The sequence below is a fragment of the Primulina tabacum genome, chromosome 9 (assembly GCF_025594145.1).
Source record: "Primulina tabacum isolate GXHZ01 chromosome 9, ASM2559414v2, whole genome shotgun sequence".
Classification (NCBI taxonomy): Eukaryota; Viridiplantae; Streptophyta; class Magnoliopsida; order Lamiales; family Gesneriaceae; genus Primulina; species Primulina tabacum.
The window spans coordinates 4,185,238-4,206,860 of NC_134558.1; the positions used below are offsets into that span (position 1 = coordinate 4,185,238).

General features: G+C 33.5%; 1 protein-coding gene and 1 long non-coding RNA gene across 2 annotated transcripts; one reads left to right on the forward strand and one right to left on the reverse strand.

Annotated features, from left to right (window-relative positions):
* Window positions 1-781: 781 nt before the first annotated feature.
* On the reverse strand, window positions 782-4,815 carry LOC142556439 (uncharacterized). Its single transcript, XR_012822612.1, has 3 exons — window positions 4,494-4,815; window positions 3,500-3,642; window positions 782-1,029 (listed from the first exon to the last, which is right to left on the reverse strand). It is a non-coding gene; the product is annotated as an uncharacterized LOC142556439 (long non-coding RNA).
* Window positions 4,816-13,040: 8,225 nt separating this feature from the next.
* Window positions 13,041-13,463, forward strand: LOC142556873 (uncharacterized). The gene has a single exon (XM_075668371.1). The coding sequence runs from the start codon at window positions 13,041-13,043 to the stop codon at window positions 13,461-13,463; it is 423 nt and encodes a 140-aa protein (XP_075524486.1).
* The last annotated feature ends 8,160 nt before the right edge of the window (window positions 13,464-21,623 follow it).

A 21,623-nucleotide genomic window follows, 5' to 3' on the forward strand; every position in this document is an offset into this window, starting at 1 on the left:
TTAGCAATCTCAATCTTTCGCACCTACCTACATAAATTTTTCTTAGAACATTTTCAGAAACAGAAGGAAAATATTTACAAATTTTCGAGAGAATTTCATCCATTTTGAAAAGAAAAGAAACGATTTTTTTTTAAAATTTTTGTGTCAGCAATTGTGGGAAACTGATTTAACCGACTATGAGAGTTACGGAGTACCGTTATTCGCCATTTAACCGGGAAAATAAAAAGATTAAGGAAACCTGAAATAAAAACAAACATAATTAAATGAAACATAAAAATTTAAGGATCGGAAAGGGAAATAAACTATTCTTGAAAGATTTCATTTTCTAAAAATGATTTAAGCATTTGTCTATTTACTTTAAAAACATCACCATTTTAGGATTTTCAATATCCACAGCTCCATAAGGATACACATGCTTTACAACATATGGGACTGTCCATCTTGATCGTAATTTTCCTGGGAATATGTGAAGTCGAGAATTATAAAGCAAAACTTTTTTACCAATCTCAAAAGATTTTCTAAGAATTTTTTTATCGTGAAATGATTTGATTTTTGCTTTATAAATCCTTGAATTCTCATATGCATCATTTCTAAGTTAATCAAGTTCATTAAATTGCAATTTACGCAATTTGTTGCAATTAGGGGTGTTCATCGGTCGGTTCGGTTTTAATTTATCTAATTTCGGTTCCGGTTTTCCGGTTTTCGGTTTTTGAATTATGTAATCCGAAACCGAACCGACCGATCAATTGTAATTCGGTTCGGTTTCGGTTTGGTAATATAATGGACCGATTTATACGGTTCGGTTTAATTAATAATATATCATAAAGTGAAAAAAACATAAATTTTTTCAAACATTTAATTTAGATGCTTATAATAAAGTTCGAGCAATGGTTTTTCTCTCTTTTCGACTCTCTTCCTTGCAGCTTTCCTAGCCTTCATGGCAGCTGCTTCCTCTTCAGATACAGCTTGAGGCTTTTCAGCTGCCCTTTTTCTCTTAATAATAGCCTGATGAACTCTCGTACTCCCAATCTGTTATTCACACATAATTAAAAAAAGGTTAGTACAGAGACATTGTTTGTTCAAGTAAAATGGCAATACATCCAAGGGAAAATATACACAAACTCAGTTATGAACTAACACCGACATATATTCAAAATTCAAATCATAGCAATAAAGTAAAAAAATATGAAGGAAAAAAGCTACTGAAGATAATGCTTGATGATGGTGTCGCAATTTTGAAGGAAGAAAGGGAGGTGATCCAAGTAGTTGATGCCAGATTGCTTGCTGAATATTAAATCAATGCAACATCTTAAAAAAAAAACGCCCAAATGTTAATCATCCCACTAATTATTAAATCAACAATCAAATATGAAAGTGTATAAATCATAAATTCCTAATCTTAATACAAAAATTTAATATAAATTAATTTATCATACCTGATTGATAGATTCAATTATATGTCAGTCATACAAGGAACACCTCTTCCCAAGTTGGCCAAATCTGGAAAAACAATTATTTTTATCATCTAAAAAATACAATATTTGTCACATTAATATTAAAAAATTTGTAACTTTTACCATCTTCAAATTTCTCGAGCTTATCCAAGTCTTCTTCTACTGTAATATGTAAAGATTCATTACGAATCCAGTCTTGTGCACAAACAAGAGCTTGCACTAATTTAGGAGTTAACGAACTCCTAAATGGATCAAGCACACGACCTCCAGTACTAAATGCACTTTCTGACGCCACAGTAGAAATAGGAATTGCTAACACATCACGAGCCATTTCAGCAAGAAAAGGAAATCTAGGCTTGTTAACTTTCCACCAAAGCAAGATATCAAAATTTTCATTTCCAGGCTCTTCTTCTTCACCAAGATATTTGTCCAACTCTGACTTAGCACCCATAATTCCACACATGGCTCTGTGCCTCAAGTATTCTTGTTGAATTAAGGTTTTTTTATGTGCGCTTCCAGAACTTGACATGTCATTGTCAATTGTTTTACTAGCTGAAGCCGATGATTTAGATTGAGATTCTTTTGAAGTTCTTATTCGATACTCATCATATAAAGATATCACATAGAGCTTTAGATCATCTCTCATTTTTCTTCCTTTCTCTTCTCCATACATACTCAAAAGAACAAAAGCAACATACTCAAATTTGAAACGAGGATCTAACACACAAGCAACAAAAATCATCTTATTCATCTTTTCTGGAGCGCCCCAATACTTTTCAAATTTAGCTTTCATCTTCTCCACCATACAACTCAAATCAGTATCATCACTATCCACTAACATTTTCAAAATGCAAGCAACTTCACCAATTTCATGAAAGTGAACATTTGAAGTAACATATGATGACCCCGATACTCTTAAGGTAAGTTCGTAAAAAGTTTCAAGAAACTTTACCATGTGTCTTATTTTCTTCCAGTCATCATTAACAAAATCACCCACAATATTCACATCTTCACAAGTGTGATTAAGAAGATTATCCAACAATCCAGGATCAAGAAAACCATATCTCACAAAGGCATTCTCAAATTCTTGTGCTGTATTCAACATCAAATAGGTCGAATTCCACCTAGTAGGGACATCCAAATACAATGATTTTTTACTCTCTATTTTTTCAATTTCTAAACAATCTTTGAATCGTTTCATCCTTGCAGGAGATTGCCTAATGTATCTCAAAGCTTGCCTCACACGTTTCACAGAATCACCAACTTTTTTCAATCCATCTTGAACAATAAGATTGATTATGTGAGCAACACATCTAACATGAAGGTGACTACCATCCATGAAATTAGTTCCCCATTTGCTTAATTGTTTTGAAAGTTCTTTCACTGCCGTATCATTTGAACTAGCATTATCAACTGTAACAGTGAACACTTTGTCCAAACCCCAATCAATCAAACACTTAGTGATTGCAATTGCCATATCATCACCTTTATGACTACTAATTGGACAAAAATTCAAGATCTTCTTGTGCAGTTTCCAATTTTTATCAATAAAATGAGCTGTGAGACACATATAATTGATTCGCTGTATTGAAGTCCATGTATCTGTTGTGAGACAAACTCTTTGATGTGTGTCTTTGAACAACAACTTAAGTTTTTTCTTTTCTTCCAAGAAAAGTTCAAAGCAATCTCTCTTTATTGTAGCACGGGAAGGAATTCGAAATAGAGGTTGTATTAAATTAATAAAATGCTTGAACCCTTCTCTTTCAACAAGACTAAAAGGTTGTTCGTCCATAATTATCATCTGAGCTAATGATTTTCTACATGCTTCTTGATCAAATCTCCAAATATTAACTGAATTTTCACCATCTTTTGAATTTTCTTGAAATCTTAATTTGGCTTGTTTAGTCCCAGCATTATGAGGATTTTGCGTACACGTTCTCAGATGATTATTTAAAGAAGATGTTCCATTGGCATTTGAATCAGCAGCATAGTTTGAACTACAATAAAGACACCTTGCTCTTTTATTCCCATCACAATCAACATACCTTTCAAAATGTTCCCACACTATTGATCTAGGCTTTACGGTTTTTCTCTTCTTTGAATCTTCAGTGGTTTTTGCAGAAGAATCAATAGGTTGCTCGTTATTTGAATTTCTACTTTCACCGAGTGTACCATCAATTTCAGCCATCTAATAATACAATAAACATAATATGAAGATTAAAATAAGAACAAATGAAAAAAATCCAACAAAGGTAAAATTTTAGAAAATAAGGATAAACAACAGCATACATGCTAAATTTATACAGAAAGTAACCTTATTTAATTAACAAGCTGTCCATTATTCAAATTCAAAACTACACCCAAAAAATTACAAAATCACATATACGCAAAAAAAGAAGTTATATAGATGAACAAGAATTATCATTCACATATGCAAACCGCATACAACACTGCATATTAGCCAAATTCATACACCAGATCCAATTAAAATCCCAACGAAACTCCGGAAAAAGTTGGAAACAATTTTCCCGAAAACCAATTCATCAAATGCAAAACAAATGTTCATCTGGTGTTAAATCCCTCTTAGATAAATGAACATTTAACATCAAGAGGATTAAAAACTATGGAAGATACAATGATTTTCAATATAGCACAATTTTTGAGCCCCACAAGCTTCTGGAAATTAACACCTGGCTGTGACGCCTTCAATTTGTGCACCCACACATACAAATCGGTTGAAACTCAAATTCCATTAAGTAAATAGACAAATTACAAAAATAGTAACTGATAATTGAATTTGTTTTCCCATCGGCCCTCACTCTCTCGTTCCTGAGCTATTAATAAAAATGGGTTAAGAAACTTCATCCCAAGTTCGAAACTACATGCCCACCGAAAAAAAACAGCTAAACTACAAATCTTGACATACACACAGGAGGGCTCAAACCCAGAACGTACAACCAACACACACAAGGAAGATCATCCACTTCACCATCCCAAAAAAAAAAGAAACATAAAAATTCGAGAAATCGTAAAAAGTACCTGAAAACTGAAAATCAACGAACAACGAACAACACAGTCAAGACTCAAGAGAAGAGGAAGAAAGCGCTGATTTTCTGTGAGGGAGAAACCGCTCCTTTTGTGCTAGGGCCGGCTAAGTTTTTTAAATGTTAGATATGGAAATAAATTATATTATAAATAATAAAAGTTTTGGACTAAAATCTATAAAAGCTGGAAACACTAGGGACTAAATAATAATATAACATAAAATGCGGCCGGTTCGGTTATTTCGATTTTCAATACATAAAAACCGAAACCGAACCGGAAAACCGAATATTTCAAAAAATAAATCCAAAACCGAACCAAAAAATCGAAAAACCGATCCAAAAAAACCGAATTACAAAATTCGGTCGGTTTTTTCGGTTATATCCGAATAATGAACACCCCTATTTGCAATCATCCATGCTTGAATTAAAAGTTTTGATCGCACAGTAAGCTTTATGTTCCAATTCCACAGGCAAACTACAATGTTTTCCGTAAACCAACCTATCGGGAGACATATTCAATGATGTTTTAAAAGCTGTTCGATATGCCCAAAGTGTATCATTAAGTGGCAGAGACCAATCTTTTATATTTGAGTTAACAGTTTTTTCCAAAATTTTCTTTATCTCCCTATTAGCTATTTCAACTTGTCCATTTGTTTGAGGATGATAAGGAATAGTACTTTGTGAGTAATATCATATTTTTTCATTAATGAAGCAAATGATTTATTAACAAAGTGAGTTCCCCCATCACTTATCATGGCTCGAGGAATTCCAAATCTACTAAAATTATTTTCTTTCAAAAATTTGATGACTGATTTTACGATCATTTGTTCGACATGGAATTGCATCTATTCATTTGGAAACATAATCAACTGCAACTAAAATATACAAGTATCCAAACGACGGTGGAAAAGGTCCCATAAAATCAATTCCCCAACAGTCAAAGATTTCAATTTCAATGATAGGATTCAAAGGCATCATGTTTCGTTTTTAAATCGCACACAATTTTTGACAATTTTCACAGATCTTGCAGATTTCGTGGGTGTCTTTAAACAAAGTGGGCCAATAAAATCCACACCGCAAGATTTTTGAAGCCGTTTTCTTTGAAGAAAAATGTCCTCCGCATGCTTCTGAATGAAAAAATTTAATGACACTACTTACCTCATTGTCGGGTATGCAACGTCGAAAAATTTGATCTGGACAATACTTGTACAGATACGGATCATCCCAATAAAAGTTTTTTACCTCATACAAAAATTTTCTTTTATCTTGGGAACTCCATTGCGGTGGCATTTTTCCTGCCACAAGAAAATTTACTATGTTAGCAAACCAAGATATAGTAGTAACTGAAAATAGATGTTCATCAGGAAAAATATCGTTAATTGGTCTCATTTCACAAGATGATCCTGTTACTAGTCTCGATAAATGATCGGCTAAGAAATTCTCGGTTCCTTTTTTATCTTTGATCACAATGTCAAATTCTTGGAGCAACAAAATCCATCGTATCAGTCGTGGCTTTGCATCTTGTTTGGTCAACAAATATCTAATAGCAGAATGATCAGTAAACACAATAGTCGTTGATCCAATCAAATAAGAACGAAATTTATCTAATGCAAATATTACAACAAGTATTTCTTTTTCAGTTGTGGAGTAATTCATTTGAGTATTGTTTAAAGTTCTACTTGCATAATATATCACGTAAGGCTTATCATTTCTTCTTTGACCCAGTACTGCACCGACTGCATAATCACTCGCGTCGCACATGATTTCAAATGGTAAAGACCAATCAGGATGTTGCATGATAGGAGGTGATGTTAAATGTCGAACGATTTTATCTAACCTCTTAACAAAAGACACTGCATTTGAGTGGACTCAAGAATGTCAAAATCATTTTGACATTCTTGAGTCCACTCAAATGCAGTGTCTTTTGTTAAGAGGTTACAAATGGGTTTAGAGATTGAACTAAAGTCCTTTATAAACCTCCTATAAAATCCAGCATGTCCCAAAAATGAGCGAATTTCTTTCATGGTTTTTGGAGGGGGTAAATTGGCAATGACATCAACTTTGGCTTTATCAACTTCAATTCCATGAGATGAAACGACATGTCCCAAAACAATACCAGAAGTAATCATGTAATGACATTTTTTCCAATTTAAAATAAGACCTTTTTCCTCGCATCTTTTTAAAACTTTTTCCAAATTTTCAAGACAATTATCAAATGTATTCCCAAAAACAGTTAAATCATCCATGAAAATCTCCAAACAATTTTCAACCATGTCGTTAAAAATGCTTAGCATACATCTTTGAAATGTTGCTGGGGCATTGCATAATCTAAATGGCATCCTTCTAAATGCAAATATTCCAAAAGAATATGTGAATGTAGTTTTATCTTGATCTTCGAGTGAAATGAGAATTTTATAATAGCCTGAATATCCATCAAGAAAACAGTAGTATGGATGACCTGCTACTCTTTCTAAAATTTTATCCGAAAATGGTAATGGAAAATGATCTTTTCTAGTGACGTAATTTAATTTTCTATAATCAACACACATCCGCCAACTACATGGGACTCGACTTGTTAACAATTCACCTTTTTCATTTTTTATCACCGTGATGACAGATTTTTTTGGAACTACTTGTGTTGGGCTTACCCACTTACTATCAGAAATAGGGTAGATAATCCCAACATCAAGTAGTTTGAGAACTTCAGTTTTCACAACATCTTTCATGTGTGGATTTAATCTCCTTTGTGGTTGTTGAGATGTTTTTGCATTTTTTTCTAAGTGAATTTTGTGAGTGCAAATTAGTGGATTAATGCCCTTGAGATCTTTTAGTGTTCAACCAATGCATTTTTATGTCTTTTAAGCATATAAACTAATTTACCTTCTTGATCACTTGCTAGTTTGGAAGAAATTACCACCGGATATGTTTCATCTTCTCCAAGAAATTCATACTTCAATTCTTCTGGCAAGGGTTTTAACTCCAATATGGGTGGTTCATCTTTGCTCTTTATATTTTGCCTCAAATTCTTTCTCTGATCCTGGTAACGAGTGATACCTGATAAAATCATCAAGATCAATTTCAATATTTTCTTTAATAGTTTCAATTGAACAAATATCTAATTGATCACGAGTACTCCCTTCTTGAATGTTTTTTTCCACAAGAGTTTCAATAAGATTTTCATCTTCACTTTCATCTCCTTTGTCATGTGATTGCTTACAAAGATTAAAAACATTAAGCTCCAAGGTCATGTTACCAAATGACAACTTCATTATTCCATTCCTGCAATTTATAAGAGCATTAAAAGTTGTTAAAAATGGACGACCCAGAATTACAGGAATTGCATTACAAGCTTCGATAGGTTGTGTATCTAAAACTATGAAATCGACAGGATATACAAAGTTATCAACTTGGACCAACATGTCTTCTACCATACCTCTTGGCACTTTTACAGATCTATCGGCAAGTAAAAATGTTACCGAAGTAGATTTTAACTCGCCTAGATTGAGTTCTTGATAAACTGAATATGGAAGTAAATTCACACTAGCTCCAAGATCAAGCAAGGCTTTCTTAATCTTTCGTTCTCCAATAATACATGAAATAGTAGGACAACCAGGGTATTTGTATTTCAAAGTATTATTATTTTGAATGATTGCACTTACTTATTCGGATAAAAATGCTTTCTTTTTCACATTCAATTTCTTTTCACAGTGCACAAGTCTTTCAAAAATTTGGCATATGATGGTACCTGTTTTATTGCATCTAATAAAGGAATATTAACTTTTACTTGTTTAAAAATATCATATATATCAGAATTAAAATTTGATTTTTTTGTATTTTTCAATGCATGAGGGAATGGTGGTGACATTGTCTGCTGAACCTCCTCTTCGCAAGTTATGGGTTCCACTTCCTTACCCTTTGGAGTTGATTTATCATCATCTTCACAAGGTTCAAGAATGGATTTTTCCACAACCTTACCACTTCGAAGGGTAATATTAGATTTTACCTGATCCATCGGTTGAGTTCCAGAAGTTCCAGTTTGTGAATGATGATCCTTGGGATTAGGCTGTGGTTGTGAAGGAAATTTACCTTTTTCATGAACATTATGTACAGATGCAAATTTAGCAAGAGTATCTTTCAAATCTGTCATGGTTTGAGCAGTTTGAGTATTGATAGACTCTTGCTTTTTAATGAAAGAATTCAATATATCTTCCAAGTTTCTTTTAGGTGGAGGAACATAAGGTGCATAATTTTGAAAATTTTGTTGATTTTGGAAATGTGGTTGTGAAAATTGTGTAGCATTATCATTCCTCCAAGACTTCCTAAGAATTTTTCTACCTGTCCTGCAAAGAATCCTTGATATCTCTGAAGACTAGGATTTTCTCTTATGATCCTTTGGACCATGTTATGAGATATTGTTGTCTGGCTAAAGAAACCAGAAAAATCTGCATGTGTTTCTTGTCGAAACACCTCGTCTTCAGTCAGATTCCGATTCAGTTCCATTAGATTCTTCCCGACTCAAGACTTCTTCTTCCTCATATATACTTTCTTCTGAGACGATATCCTCAAATCGGTATACTTGAATAAGATCTTGGTAATAAACTGTTTCTTCAATATCCGGAGTTGGATCGAAGCGTTTAATACCTCCTATCTCATTTTCTAGGACAATTGGTTGAGATATGACCTCTTGCTCCACATGTTCAACAATTACAATCTTTAAAACTTTCATTAGCTCGAGTATGAGCTCTCCTAAAAATTTTTTTTGTAGGTGTTTTTCCTGTGCTTCGAGATGTACTCGATGCTTGGGATGATATCCTACTTCTTGATGATCCACTTCTTTGCCCAAATTTATAAGATCTAGCCTTCTGTCTAGACCATACTGTTCTTGGTTTCCAAGAACTTCTTCCACTTTTAGCATAAGGATGAGTTCTAAAACTTTTCCTCTTATGCTTTTGTGGTTTACTTCCAATAATTGTTGGAAGATCGTTTTCCTTACAACACAAAGGAGTTCTTTTGTTGATATCCCTTAGGCGTTTGTAATTCTTTTGTAAGGCTGTCATATGACACCATTCTGCCAATTTTCTTTGAGAAAAGAGGCTCTTCTTGCCAGCGTATCTGGATTGCCAGAGACATATTCTTTTATAAGCATTTCTCTCCAAGGACTCGGCATTTTAGCGAAGAAAAGCTGCATCGCTATGTTTTCTTCAACCCCTGAATTCTATCTATATTTAGTGAATAACATAATATATTCATCTACTAAACATATGTCATGTAATTCAAGGCTATACATAGCTTGAGTATATTTCTTCATCTTCTCTGTATCTTGATTGTTAAAATAGTCTACCCTTATAAATTGTGCTTTAAATAGGGTAGCCATTTTTCCAGCTATTTCACTAAGAGATTCTCCAGCTAAGACTGATTCTTTGGTTTCCAATGAATTCATGTCCCAAGCAATTTTAACTTATCCCATTAGACTCATTTCTAAAAGTTTAATGAATCCTTCTCTGTTGAGATCAAGTGTTCCTGCAGCGATTCTCATAGCAGATGTCCAGTCATCTATGAGATCTTCTCTGTTTTTGAAATCTAATACATCAAGGTTAAGCATAACCCCATAAAGATGTATAGTTTCTAAAACAGTTTTCCCATAGGGTGTTTGGTGCAAGGAAATTTGATTCCTCCTTGTCTTTGTTCCCGCTGGGTGTGATTCTCCACCAGTATGGAAATCGGGTTTAGATTCTCTCATATTTATATTCTGAGATCCTATACTTTCCCTTGGTGGTTCCTGAGAAGATGACCAGGTTATAGAAGGTAGTTCACCTCCCGTTGTGTTCATCTTTAGATCTACGACTTTGAGATTTGCAAAAAATTCTGCAAGCTCTTGTAGATCCTTTAGACCAATCTTTGCTAAAGTTGTCATCAGATTAATTTCTTTTCTGAGACATATTTAATTAGATTGATCATTTTTTATTCTTCAGTCAAACGTTTTGACACTACTTTGGCCTTGTCTTGTTGATGTAACAATGGTTCAGTTCCAAAAGATGGTGGTAACCTTCCTTCTGAAGTTCTCTTACTAGAACTTGAATGTTGTTCTAGGATTTGAATTCTTATTCGAATATCCTTCAATATTCCAAGAATTTCTTCCTGATTTTCAAGGATTTTCTCCACATTTTGTGGTACATAATACAACATATTGACATAATTTTGTACCGTCTTTTGAATTTCTCTAAGATCTCCCGAGAGTTTAGAAGAATCCGGTACTATTTCTAAGAACCTGTTATTTTGAATCATAAGTTTACCGTAAGATTCTGATAAGTTCCTTCTTGATATCTAACCTTGGTTAGATCTTCATGTTTCAAATATTTCAGAGTTCTGGAATAACTCCTGTAAATACTTAATCTCGAACCTAAGTTCGGATTAATGTTAATTGAGAAAATTCTACTCCTCAAACATTTAACTACATCATAATAATAAAATTTTATGTTTGAAATAATTTAACTTGGCTCTGATAACATTTTAGGCCCAGAAAATCAATCACTTAATATGTAAGGGTATTTTTATCAACTTTAAACTTTTTAGGGAGTTTGAACAAAGTTTTTGAGGTGTAGGGAGTTAGGATAAAGTTGAGTTTGGGTTTGAGGATTTAAAACCAATTTTCCCATAAACGGGGGAAAAGGAGACATTATATCAAAATCTATTAGTATGTCTATATTTAAAAAAGTAACATTTTGGCGCATAATATTATTTTTTGTAAGTGACTCAAATAAGAAATTTAACTCACAAAATTGACTCGTAAAATCGTCTTACCAATTTTTTTTTGTATTTTATTATATTTTTTTTTGGGGAGCATTTCTTTATTATATTGTTAATTACGTGCTGAAGGTAAAGAATCAATGCCATAAATATGAAATGACGTGTCATATGTACATGAATTATTCTTGCTATTTTTTATGTACGTGCATTATTCATGCTATATTTTTACTTTCCCATTTTTTTAAAGCCAAGAAAATTAATTTAAACTTGTATATGGATTATCGTTGTGGTGTAATAATTGCTCTTATAGAGATAATGATTGACACATTGACACGTACTATTTGAGCTGTTATATGATTTAAAAAACTTAAATTATACCATTGCCATCAACTACAACTTTTAGTAATGAGACAAACACTCGATCTTATAATTGATATCATAGTCATTGTCTTGATTCTCATATATTGTAATGAGTGCAATTGTTGAGAAAATATTGTTAGAGTACAATAATTACTCTTGCCGGGAGACCGAATGACATATGAAACTTGAACTGCTAAGCAATTTTAAAAAAAAAGAGTTACACTTTGATGATTGAACAAAATTGCTGGTCCAACAGATAATTATAGAGCCTAACTGAACTGAATTCTAAGAGAAAAATTGAATTTCAATAAGAATAAGTTTTCTAAGAAACCTAACTGATTACAAAATCAGACTGATGAAGCATAAGAAGGATACTGTTAGTTAAACCGATTCAAGGTTGACTAATGAAGCCCAATCGACAGTCTATCTAGTTGAACAGTCAGTCCAAATCCATACATTCCCTAAATAATCAGTATAATTAGTGATTAAGAATCAAAGGCTAACTGAAATACCAGATAAAGCTTTCCATAAAAATAGTAATTGAATCTTAATAGAATGTCAGGTTTCAGCGCACTACCAGAACATTTCAGAAAGGACGATGACATGACAACGACACCTGTATTTGGAAACATAGATATTATTTTGAAAACATCACAGTTGCAGATTAAGCTATAAATAGATAGATTGAATATGCATCATCTATATCTGAATTATTGAAAACCAATTGATCTTCTATGAAGAAGCTTTCTATGAGCCAAACTAAAATCGTCAGCACACGTTGATAAATCATTATCTGATCATTTTGAAGATCAAATTTGTGCTTAGAATTTCTATGTAAAATATATGTAATTAGAGTAAGAAGTCTTACTGCTCAAAGTTTTTAGATTGGAATTTACTAAGAGTTTCAGTTAGGCAATGTTAAGTCACACTGAAGTGGATAATTTCAAATTGCTTGAAATTACCAAAATCTTTTAACAAACCATTCACGAGGAAGAAAAGGTGACGTAGAAGTATTGAAATCTCTGAACATCCAGAAACAACTTTGTGATCATTTATTTTTCATTCCACCTACATTACTACTATTCAGCGAACCCCAATTGATTTTATTGATAAGCCATTTGTTCAACCAATTTCAGTAAGACTACTTTCCCACAATTCATATATGATTGACTTACTAAGAACCTAACTGACAAGAACAAAATTTCAGTGGTGCTAACCCAACCAAAAATTTTTTTGAAATAAATTTATTCATCCCGCTCCTAACAAGTGGTATCAGAGTGGTTTATTCTTGTCTTTGAACACAATATTCTAAATGACATCATTCAACAAGATCTAAAAGTTCTCTAAATATTATTTTGATGACTGAAAGATCAAGACGCAAGCTCATATAATTGCTCAAGGCGATGATATGTAATATGGTCTCATAGAGAGACCAATGAGGATCATGAAAGCAAACACAGTCATTGCCATTTCTGATGGTGCTTCTCAGATGATTGAAAAACATAAGATGAAATGGACTAGTGAGGACAAGAAAAATTCATATCTGGACAATGATGCAAATGACATATTATACAAAACTTTGGATAAAAATACTTTCAGCAAGATCAAAATGTGTCACATTACCAAATATATCTGGGATAAACTAATACAATTATACGAAGATAATGATCAAATAAAGGAGAATAAATTGTCTGTGGCAATTCAAAAATTTGATAGTATCAAGATGAAAGAAGGAAACTCCATGTCGAACTTCGATGAAAGAGTGAACAATATTATTATTGAAATGGCTGTTCTTGGCAAAGAATATGACAATAGAAAAATAACCTTGAAAATTATGAGGGCTCTTCCAAGAGAATGAGATGTCAAAACAATGGCTATGCGAGAACTAAAAGACCTTAACAAGCTTGAAATCCACGATCTATTTACATATCTCAAAGGATATAAATTCTAATTGAAAACAAGAACTGATGGTGAATCTTCAACCAAACTGACAAAGGCTCTGACTACTGCAACTACTGAACAAAGTGCCTCAAAAGAGAAATCAGCTGAGCAATTGAGCAGTAATGCAATGTCACTGTTTTTAAAGAAATTTGAGAAGTTCTTAAGAAAGAATAAAGGTAACTTTCAAAGCCCAAACAGACGCAATCATCACAAGAAAGAGTCCATCAGTGAAGACAACACATGACAAAAAGAAAAATCCCAAGAATGACATGGTGAAAAAGAAAAAAATCAGAAGGTGCTTGTTGTTGAAGACAACAAAGCCAAGTGGGCTGACTCTGATACTGACTCATCAGAGTTAGAATACTAGTGAAATTGATAAAGTGGTGGTAAAGTACCTGACGGCTGATGCTGAGATGGAATCTACCTACGATGAGGTATTTGACTTTAGCAAATGATTTTAACGAAATGATCTCATCATTGCACTCAATGACATAGTAAATAGAGTATAAGAGATTTTCTCAATTACTCGAGGAAATGAAAGCAAAGCAAGCAGTCCCAATTGACAATGATGATGAGCCTAATTGGAACAGTGTGGTGAAATCTTAGGTCTTAAGGCAGAAACTGAAAAAATGAAAACAAAGAATTAAACAGTATTAAATGAACATCAACAACTTAGTTTTGAGAATAATAAACTAGATTAACTGATTAGAATTTGGAATAAGTCGTCAATAATTTTTGAGAAAATGCAAGAGCTGCAGAAACAATCAACAGACAAAACTAGTATCGGCTTTAGCGGTAATGATAGCAATTCTACTGACCACAGTAATCAATCGAAGCTGAACATGTGCAAAGTGAAGTATATTATAATGTCTAGTATGATATATGAACATTAGAAGCTAACTGATAAAGTTTGAGAAACCTATCAAACTAATGAACAAAGACAAAAAGTTTGGTACTGTGTATATACTAGAGATATCAATTGTCAAGCCCAACAGGTCCGATCACAAATTCAGTTAGGTAAGATGCAGCTCAAGAATTACTAAACCCCATCGATACTACATCTGCAAGCTTGTTTAAAAGAGATACAAGCTAACTTGATGGTAGAAAGACTAGAAAACATTCCATTTCACACACACCAAACACTGCACACACATGTTTCTGCACAATCCATTCCAGAAAAAACATTGAGGTCAGGCTATAAATCTTATCTAAGTGTGGGTTCCCAAGGGACTGATCCAGTTTGGACCCATATAAGATTGGGTACCAGTTGATTAATTTTTTTATGCAGAACAATGAACGAGAAGAACTGAAAAATTCAGTTCGTTACCTGGACAATGGATGTTCAAGGCACATGACTTGTCAAGCCAAACTGCCAAACTTAACCAAATGTGAAGGATCCAAGATTACTTTTGGAGACAATACTAAGGGTAAAACCTTGGGAAAGGGTAAGATTACCCATGAAAATGTGATATTAATGATGTTTTACTGGTTGAAAATCTTTGCTATAATTTGATTATCATTAGTGAACTTTGTGATAATGACTATTTAGTTGAATTTGAAAAAAACAATTGCTCAATCAAAGATGCTAATAATCAAATATTGTTAATTGGAATTTGAAGTAGTCTCACCAACCTATTTTGCTGCTATTAATAACGATAAACAATTGCTATGACATAAAAGACTTAATCATCTCAATTTCAGGTCTATTAATATTTTGCGTAAATTGAACCTAGCTGATGGTTTACCTAGCATTGAATTTGTTAAAAATCATGTGTGCTCAGAATGTCATTTAGGTACTTAGAACTTTTGCATATGGACTTTTTTGGGCCAATACTTGTAATCAGTTTATGAGGAATGAGATAAACACGCGTGATTGTTGATGATTTTTCCCGATTTAATTCGGTGATATTTTTTAGTGGTAAAAATCATAATAGTACCCAACTGATTAAATTTCTTAAGTTGTTCAAAATGATAAATCTACCTAAGCAATAATGATTAAAAGTGATCAAGATACTGAGTTCGCTAACAAAAATTTGGATGAGTATTTATCAAATCAAGGAATTCAGCATGAATACTCTATAGAGAGAACATCTCAACATAAGGTAATTGCTTAAAGAAGGAACAACACTCTGTAGGAAACTGCACGGATTATGCTTGATGATTCTGATGTGTCACAAAAATTTTGGGCAGAAGCTATTTTATATACATAACATATATATGATCAAAAAAGGGCTGGTAAGACTCCATATGAAATATTGAATGGAAGTTACCCTAACTTATCATATTTTCATGCTTTTGGCTATAAATGTCACATTCATAATAATGAAAAACTCATATTTCTGCTTTTGATGTTAAATATGATGTTGGAATATTTCATGGCTATTCAGCAATCAGTAAGACTTTCCGTGTAGTTAAATAGAAAATTTTTAATGTTGAAAAAATTGTTAATGTGGTTTTTGATGAAACTAAGTTGCAGGAGGAAGTATACATGGAACAACCTCCATGTTTTATTAATAGTATTTTACCTAATCATGTGTTTAAATTAGACAAGGTCTTATGTGGATTAAAACAAGCACCACATGCCGATTATAACAATCTTTCACAATTTTTATTTGATCATGGTTTACAATAGGCTCAGTGGATAAGATAACATTTATTAAAAATTATCATACTTTGTTAGTTCATATTTATGTTTATGATATTATATTTAGATCCATTAACTCAAAGCTCTGTGAAAAAATTTTCTAAACTAATGTAGGTTAAGATCGAGATGAGCATGATGGGTGAACTGAATTTCTTTCTGGGACTACAAGTTAAGCAATTGGATACTGGAATATTTTTCAGTCAGACGAAGTAAACCAAAGAACTACTTAAAAAAATCGGAATGGAGTCATGTTCAACAGCAGCAACCCTCATGAGCTCATCAGTTAAGCTTGATATAAATGAAGGGGAATATTAGTCAAGATAACATTGTATCAATATTTGAAATGTTCACTATTATACTTAACTGTCATTCGACCTGATATCATGTTTGCATTTTGTCGCCAATCAGTTAGCCATTGTTTAGAGTTTTGTTGAAGGATTGGATGATCGTTTTGCATCCTTTTGTCTCTATTGGAAAACTAATGAATTATCCTGAAGCAGTGGAATTAGCTAAGAAAGCTGAGGCTAGTTTGAGAAAAAGTGGTATCCATGTTCCTAATCAACACCGATAGTCTGGGAGACAACATTTCAATACATCTGATTTTGCATCACTTCACCCCAGAGGGAAGTAGTATCTGAGTTCCTACTGTTATTATCAATAAGTGTACTTTATGTGGATTTACATCAAGAGTATTATTTGATACCAAAGTATCTCAATCTTTCATTTATCATGCATTTGTTTTTTTGAACTATCTTTTCATCACTGGTATGAATTCCAATCTTTTGCTACTCCGATAGGCAAAATGATTATCACTGATAATGTGGTGCTTAATGCGGTGTTGTTTCATGATGATAATGTTTTGTATCTAAATCTCATAGTCCTACCTACGCATGATTTTAATTGTATTTGATTTTAATTGTATTGTTGGTATGAACGTTCTGACCGTTAATAGAGCTATTGTTGACTATTATCAAGGAATAATTTGTTTTTGACCGAATTTTGCTCCCAAGTTGAATTTCTATGACCGTGGTTCTCAAGCCAAAATTCCTTTGGTCTCTTCTATTGTCTGTTAGATTCGTGCCACGAAAGTTTTCTTGTTTATGTTGTTGATCGGTCAATAGATAAGGGACATATATTTGATATTCTTGTTGTTTGTGAATTTCCTAATGTGTTTCCTGAAGAAATTCTTGGTTTTCCACAAGAGCAAAAAGTCGAGTTTATTATCAAATTGACGCCAGGAACTGAACACATATCTCGAGAACCGTATCGTTTATGTAACATCTCGAAAATTTGAAGGTCCACGTGAACCACATGCATGCAAGTTATCAAATTTCTTATGTATTTTAATTAATTCATTTTAATTGCATTTAGTAAATATGGTAGGCATGTTTACATGTTTAAAATATGTTTTTCAATTAGAATGCATAAAACTGTGTTTTAAAGGTTGTTCAAAACGCGACCGAGGAACGGAGACCGGAGGCCATATGAAGGAAAATATTTTTATTAAATAATTATTTAATGTATGTTATATGTTATGTGGTATTTTCGAAAACGGCAAATTTTGGGGTGTTTTTACACGCCGAGTCGTATTTTAAACGGTATTCCACTTTCGAAGAAAATATGGAATTTTTGAGAACATCGCTATTAATTTCACAAATTTTCTAAACAAAATATTTTAAATATGAACTAATGGGTCTAATGGGCCTATTATACTAGATTAATGGGCCTAGGCTTATACTACGAGTTTTATTTAAAATAAAAGCCAAAACCCTCCCCAAAATCCATGATAATCACACACCCCTAATCCCCTAAACAATTAGGACTCTTCATCAGCAGCGAACACATACACACACACGAGATTTTGGAAGGGGAAACACACAACTTTTGGGAAGAAAATTCAGCAAGGTCCTCCTCTCCGCCATCGTTTCTTGAATCGCAAAAACATTTTCGTGCGTAATATACGCAAAGGCACGCCTTAATTCTCCTTTTTCTCATCTATCACACCATAATATATATTTGATGCATGTTTGCATGAAAAGCATGTTGGGTTTGTAATTATTTTCATTTTTATGCCAAGCTATGATTAGAGCATGTGTTTTAAAACCTAAATTTTAGAATCGGTTGATTAGTTGAGATGTGTTTAGAAAGGGGGGGGGGGTTGAATAAATACTCACGATTTTTGAATCTTTTCGAATAAAGTGTCAGGTTTGTGACAAACTGAAATTAGGAATCTTGTCAGTCAATGAAAATCAGTTTAATTGATAACATTTGCGAAAATAAACTGACTGAAAGATAGAATAAATAACCGAAGTAAGAACACATAAAGAGTGATGGATGTTCGGAGATTTTAGTTACTTCTACGTCACACCTTCTATCACAAGGATATATGCACTAAAAGACTTTGATCGATACAAAACTTGTACAAACCCACTTCAATTTGGACTTAACAATGCCAAATCTGAAACTCTTAGTTTACAAAATATCTCACAGTTCTTCGACTGAATTTAGCACAACTGATCTAGTTAAAGATCAAATAAACAACAAAACATTTTGTGCTTATGAGCACGAAAAGTAGCCTCAAATGCTACAAATATATCTGATAAGTGTGAGCTTTTTGATTCTTGAGTAAGAGCGATAATTTCAGCAGGGTAACAACAAGCTTAATGAAATAGTAGGTCGATGATCTTTTCAACCGCTTCCCTTCTGCTATTTATAGGCTTCCATTCAACGGTAATATTAAATGAAATTTGAATCTTTTTATCCGTTGGTTTGCCATGTCAACATTCTTCTGACATTCGTACACTGTAGCTGTATTGTTGCATTCCCACTATCTTTTGCAGTCTGCTTTGTACTATTGTCGGTTGAATGTCCTTTTCAACAACTGATGACGTGTACGGCTGAATGATCAGCTGATAAGCAATCGCTGGTAAGCTCACAACTGAATATATCAACTGATCAGTTTCCAACTGATCAGTCAGTTGTCTTTGTAAATTCAGTTCAGCTGGTTTCAGTTGCCTTTGATAAACTGCGCATTAATCTTCAGTTAGGCAACTGTCAGTTGATTGATCTTGTCAGGCAACCGAAATCAAGTTTCCAACATTAAAACTCTTCCTAATGATGCATAAAGGGGCTGCCATCATAGGGCTATGGGAAGGGATGAATTTTAGAAGGATTAAGGGCTTAGACAAGGTTGTATAAGGGCTGCACCAGCAGGGGCAAAGGCTAGAGCAAAAATCGAGTTTATAAGGGCTAGGGTTTCGGCTATGGCTTCCTAGGTGCATGCAGCTGTTGGCTGATGTTAGGTCACGTCCAAGGGTCTTAAGAGGTCTAATCCATGGTCCTAGGTAGGTCACACGAGGGCTGGTACGAAGGCAAGGGGGATGCGGCATGATGGAAGTCGCGCATGGCTTGTTAGCGCCCGGGTGAAGGGTTGGTCGCACATGGGGGGTTAGTGTCAGTCCAGAATCTTACCCAGGGTTTGGTTAGGGTCCTAAGAAGGTGGCCAAGGGTCTGGTCGTGTGGCTAAGGGGATGGGGTCAAAGCTAGCTTATAATCGAATCACACTAGAACTAGGACTCTGGTGCAAAAAACTACAGCAGCTTCCTAAGCATGATATAAGGTCTGGTTGGGCTTGAATTGGGTTGAAAATTGTTTATTTAGGTGTTATTAAGCCTTGGTTCAAGTTTGGTAAAGTTTACTTAAGTTTCGAGTCAATATGAGTCAAAATCGGGATGTATGTCTAAGTTTAAAAATGAATCAAGGAAATTATCGAAAACCTAAATTTTATGCCTAAGAAATATTTATGGGAGTGTTTTAAGGTATTAGGATAAGTTTGGGACGATTTGGGACGTCGTTACGAGGTCTAAGGATAAATACGAAAAATTATGCTCTTGGGGGTAAAACGGTCATTTTACACCAAAAATTGTTAGACAGTCTTGTCAGTGCCCTGAATGCTGTAATATATGTTAAAATGTTTATGTTAAATGTTTATGGAATTTTATGATGAAATATTAACGCTAAAAGATGTGTTGCATGCTTGGTTTAAAAGAAAAATGATTTATATATATATGCATGAATTTTTATAAGTGATAAAAATATGAAACGTTGGAGGAGTTGAAGTGATTGTAACTAGTACGATGATATGATTGGAGATAACGTGAGGGAAAAAGCCTAAGAGGGAGCACGTTTACAGGAGAAAGCCTCAAAAAGAGCCCGACGATCGTATTTCCATTGTCATGATATGATGATATGATAGGCCAAGACACAGTTGACGAGTGAGAGTGTCGCTGATGTCCCCGTCGCCCAGTACTGTGGTTACACGTAGATGGATCCATCGACCTTCAACTGATACGAAAGTCACAATTAACGATCCGAATTCAATAAAAGGGAAACGTATACGTATATGATGAAAAGGAAAATGTTTATGATGAAAGAAAATGTTTATGATGAAAGAAAAAAGGTTTATGTTTATGCATGTTCATGAAAAGCTATTTTAAGTAAAGTATTTTCACTGTTGTATGTAGATGTATATGTAGTACTTGTTATCGTGGTTAAGGTTTGCTGAGTCAATAGACTCACTAGGTGTGATCGATGCATGTGAACTTGATGTTAATGAAGGATTTGATGGTTGAACTAGCTGGACTGAATGTGCACACAACCCGAGGACCAGCGCTAGTTTTTCGCAAATAAAATAAGTTTATGATTTATGATTTCTTAAAGATTTTTTGATTTGTGATGTTTTTGAGAGGTTTTGAGAGGATGTTAGAGTTAAGTCATTTTTAAAATATTTGTAGATTATGTTGGTTGATGTTTTACGATTTTATGTTTTTAAATTACTTTCTTTTGGATTTTTAAATAATAATTGGTTGGTTTATTTTTAAATGATGCAAAAGTATTTTAAAATATATTTATATACATGTGTATGGGTTCTGCTGAATAGATGGATAAGAGAAAATAATTTCTAGTACTTTTTAAGAAAAACGAGTAGTGAACATTTCAGTTTAGCTCATGTGGAGTTGAAAAAACTGAAAGAACCATTACATGATTGTTGATTAGATGTTATATTCATCCAAGTTCTTCACCTTGGGGTGCACCTGTTTTGTTTTTCGAAAAGCTATCCACTTCCTAGGATTGATGACTTATTTGATCTTTGTTCCAGATTCCAGCAAGTACGAGTTAGACAAGAAGATGTTTTGAAAACAACTTTTTGCACAAGATACAACCACTTTGAATTTCTGGTTATGCCTTTTGGTTTGACTAATACTCCTGTTATATTCATGGACTTGATGAATCATGTGTTTAGAAAATATCTCAATCGATTTGTGATAGTTTTCATCGATTATATTCTTGTTTATTCTAAGTCCCAGGAAGAACATACAAAATGTAATGCCCGAAAATTAGTCCACGCAGACCGCATATATGAAAATTATTAAA

Coding starts and splice junctions, on each gene's coding strand:
- LOC142556873 (XM_075668371.1), top strand. CDS start 13,041: ATGAGGATCATGAAAGCAAACACAGTCATTGCCATTTCTGATGGTGCT.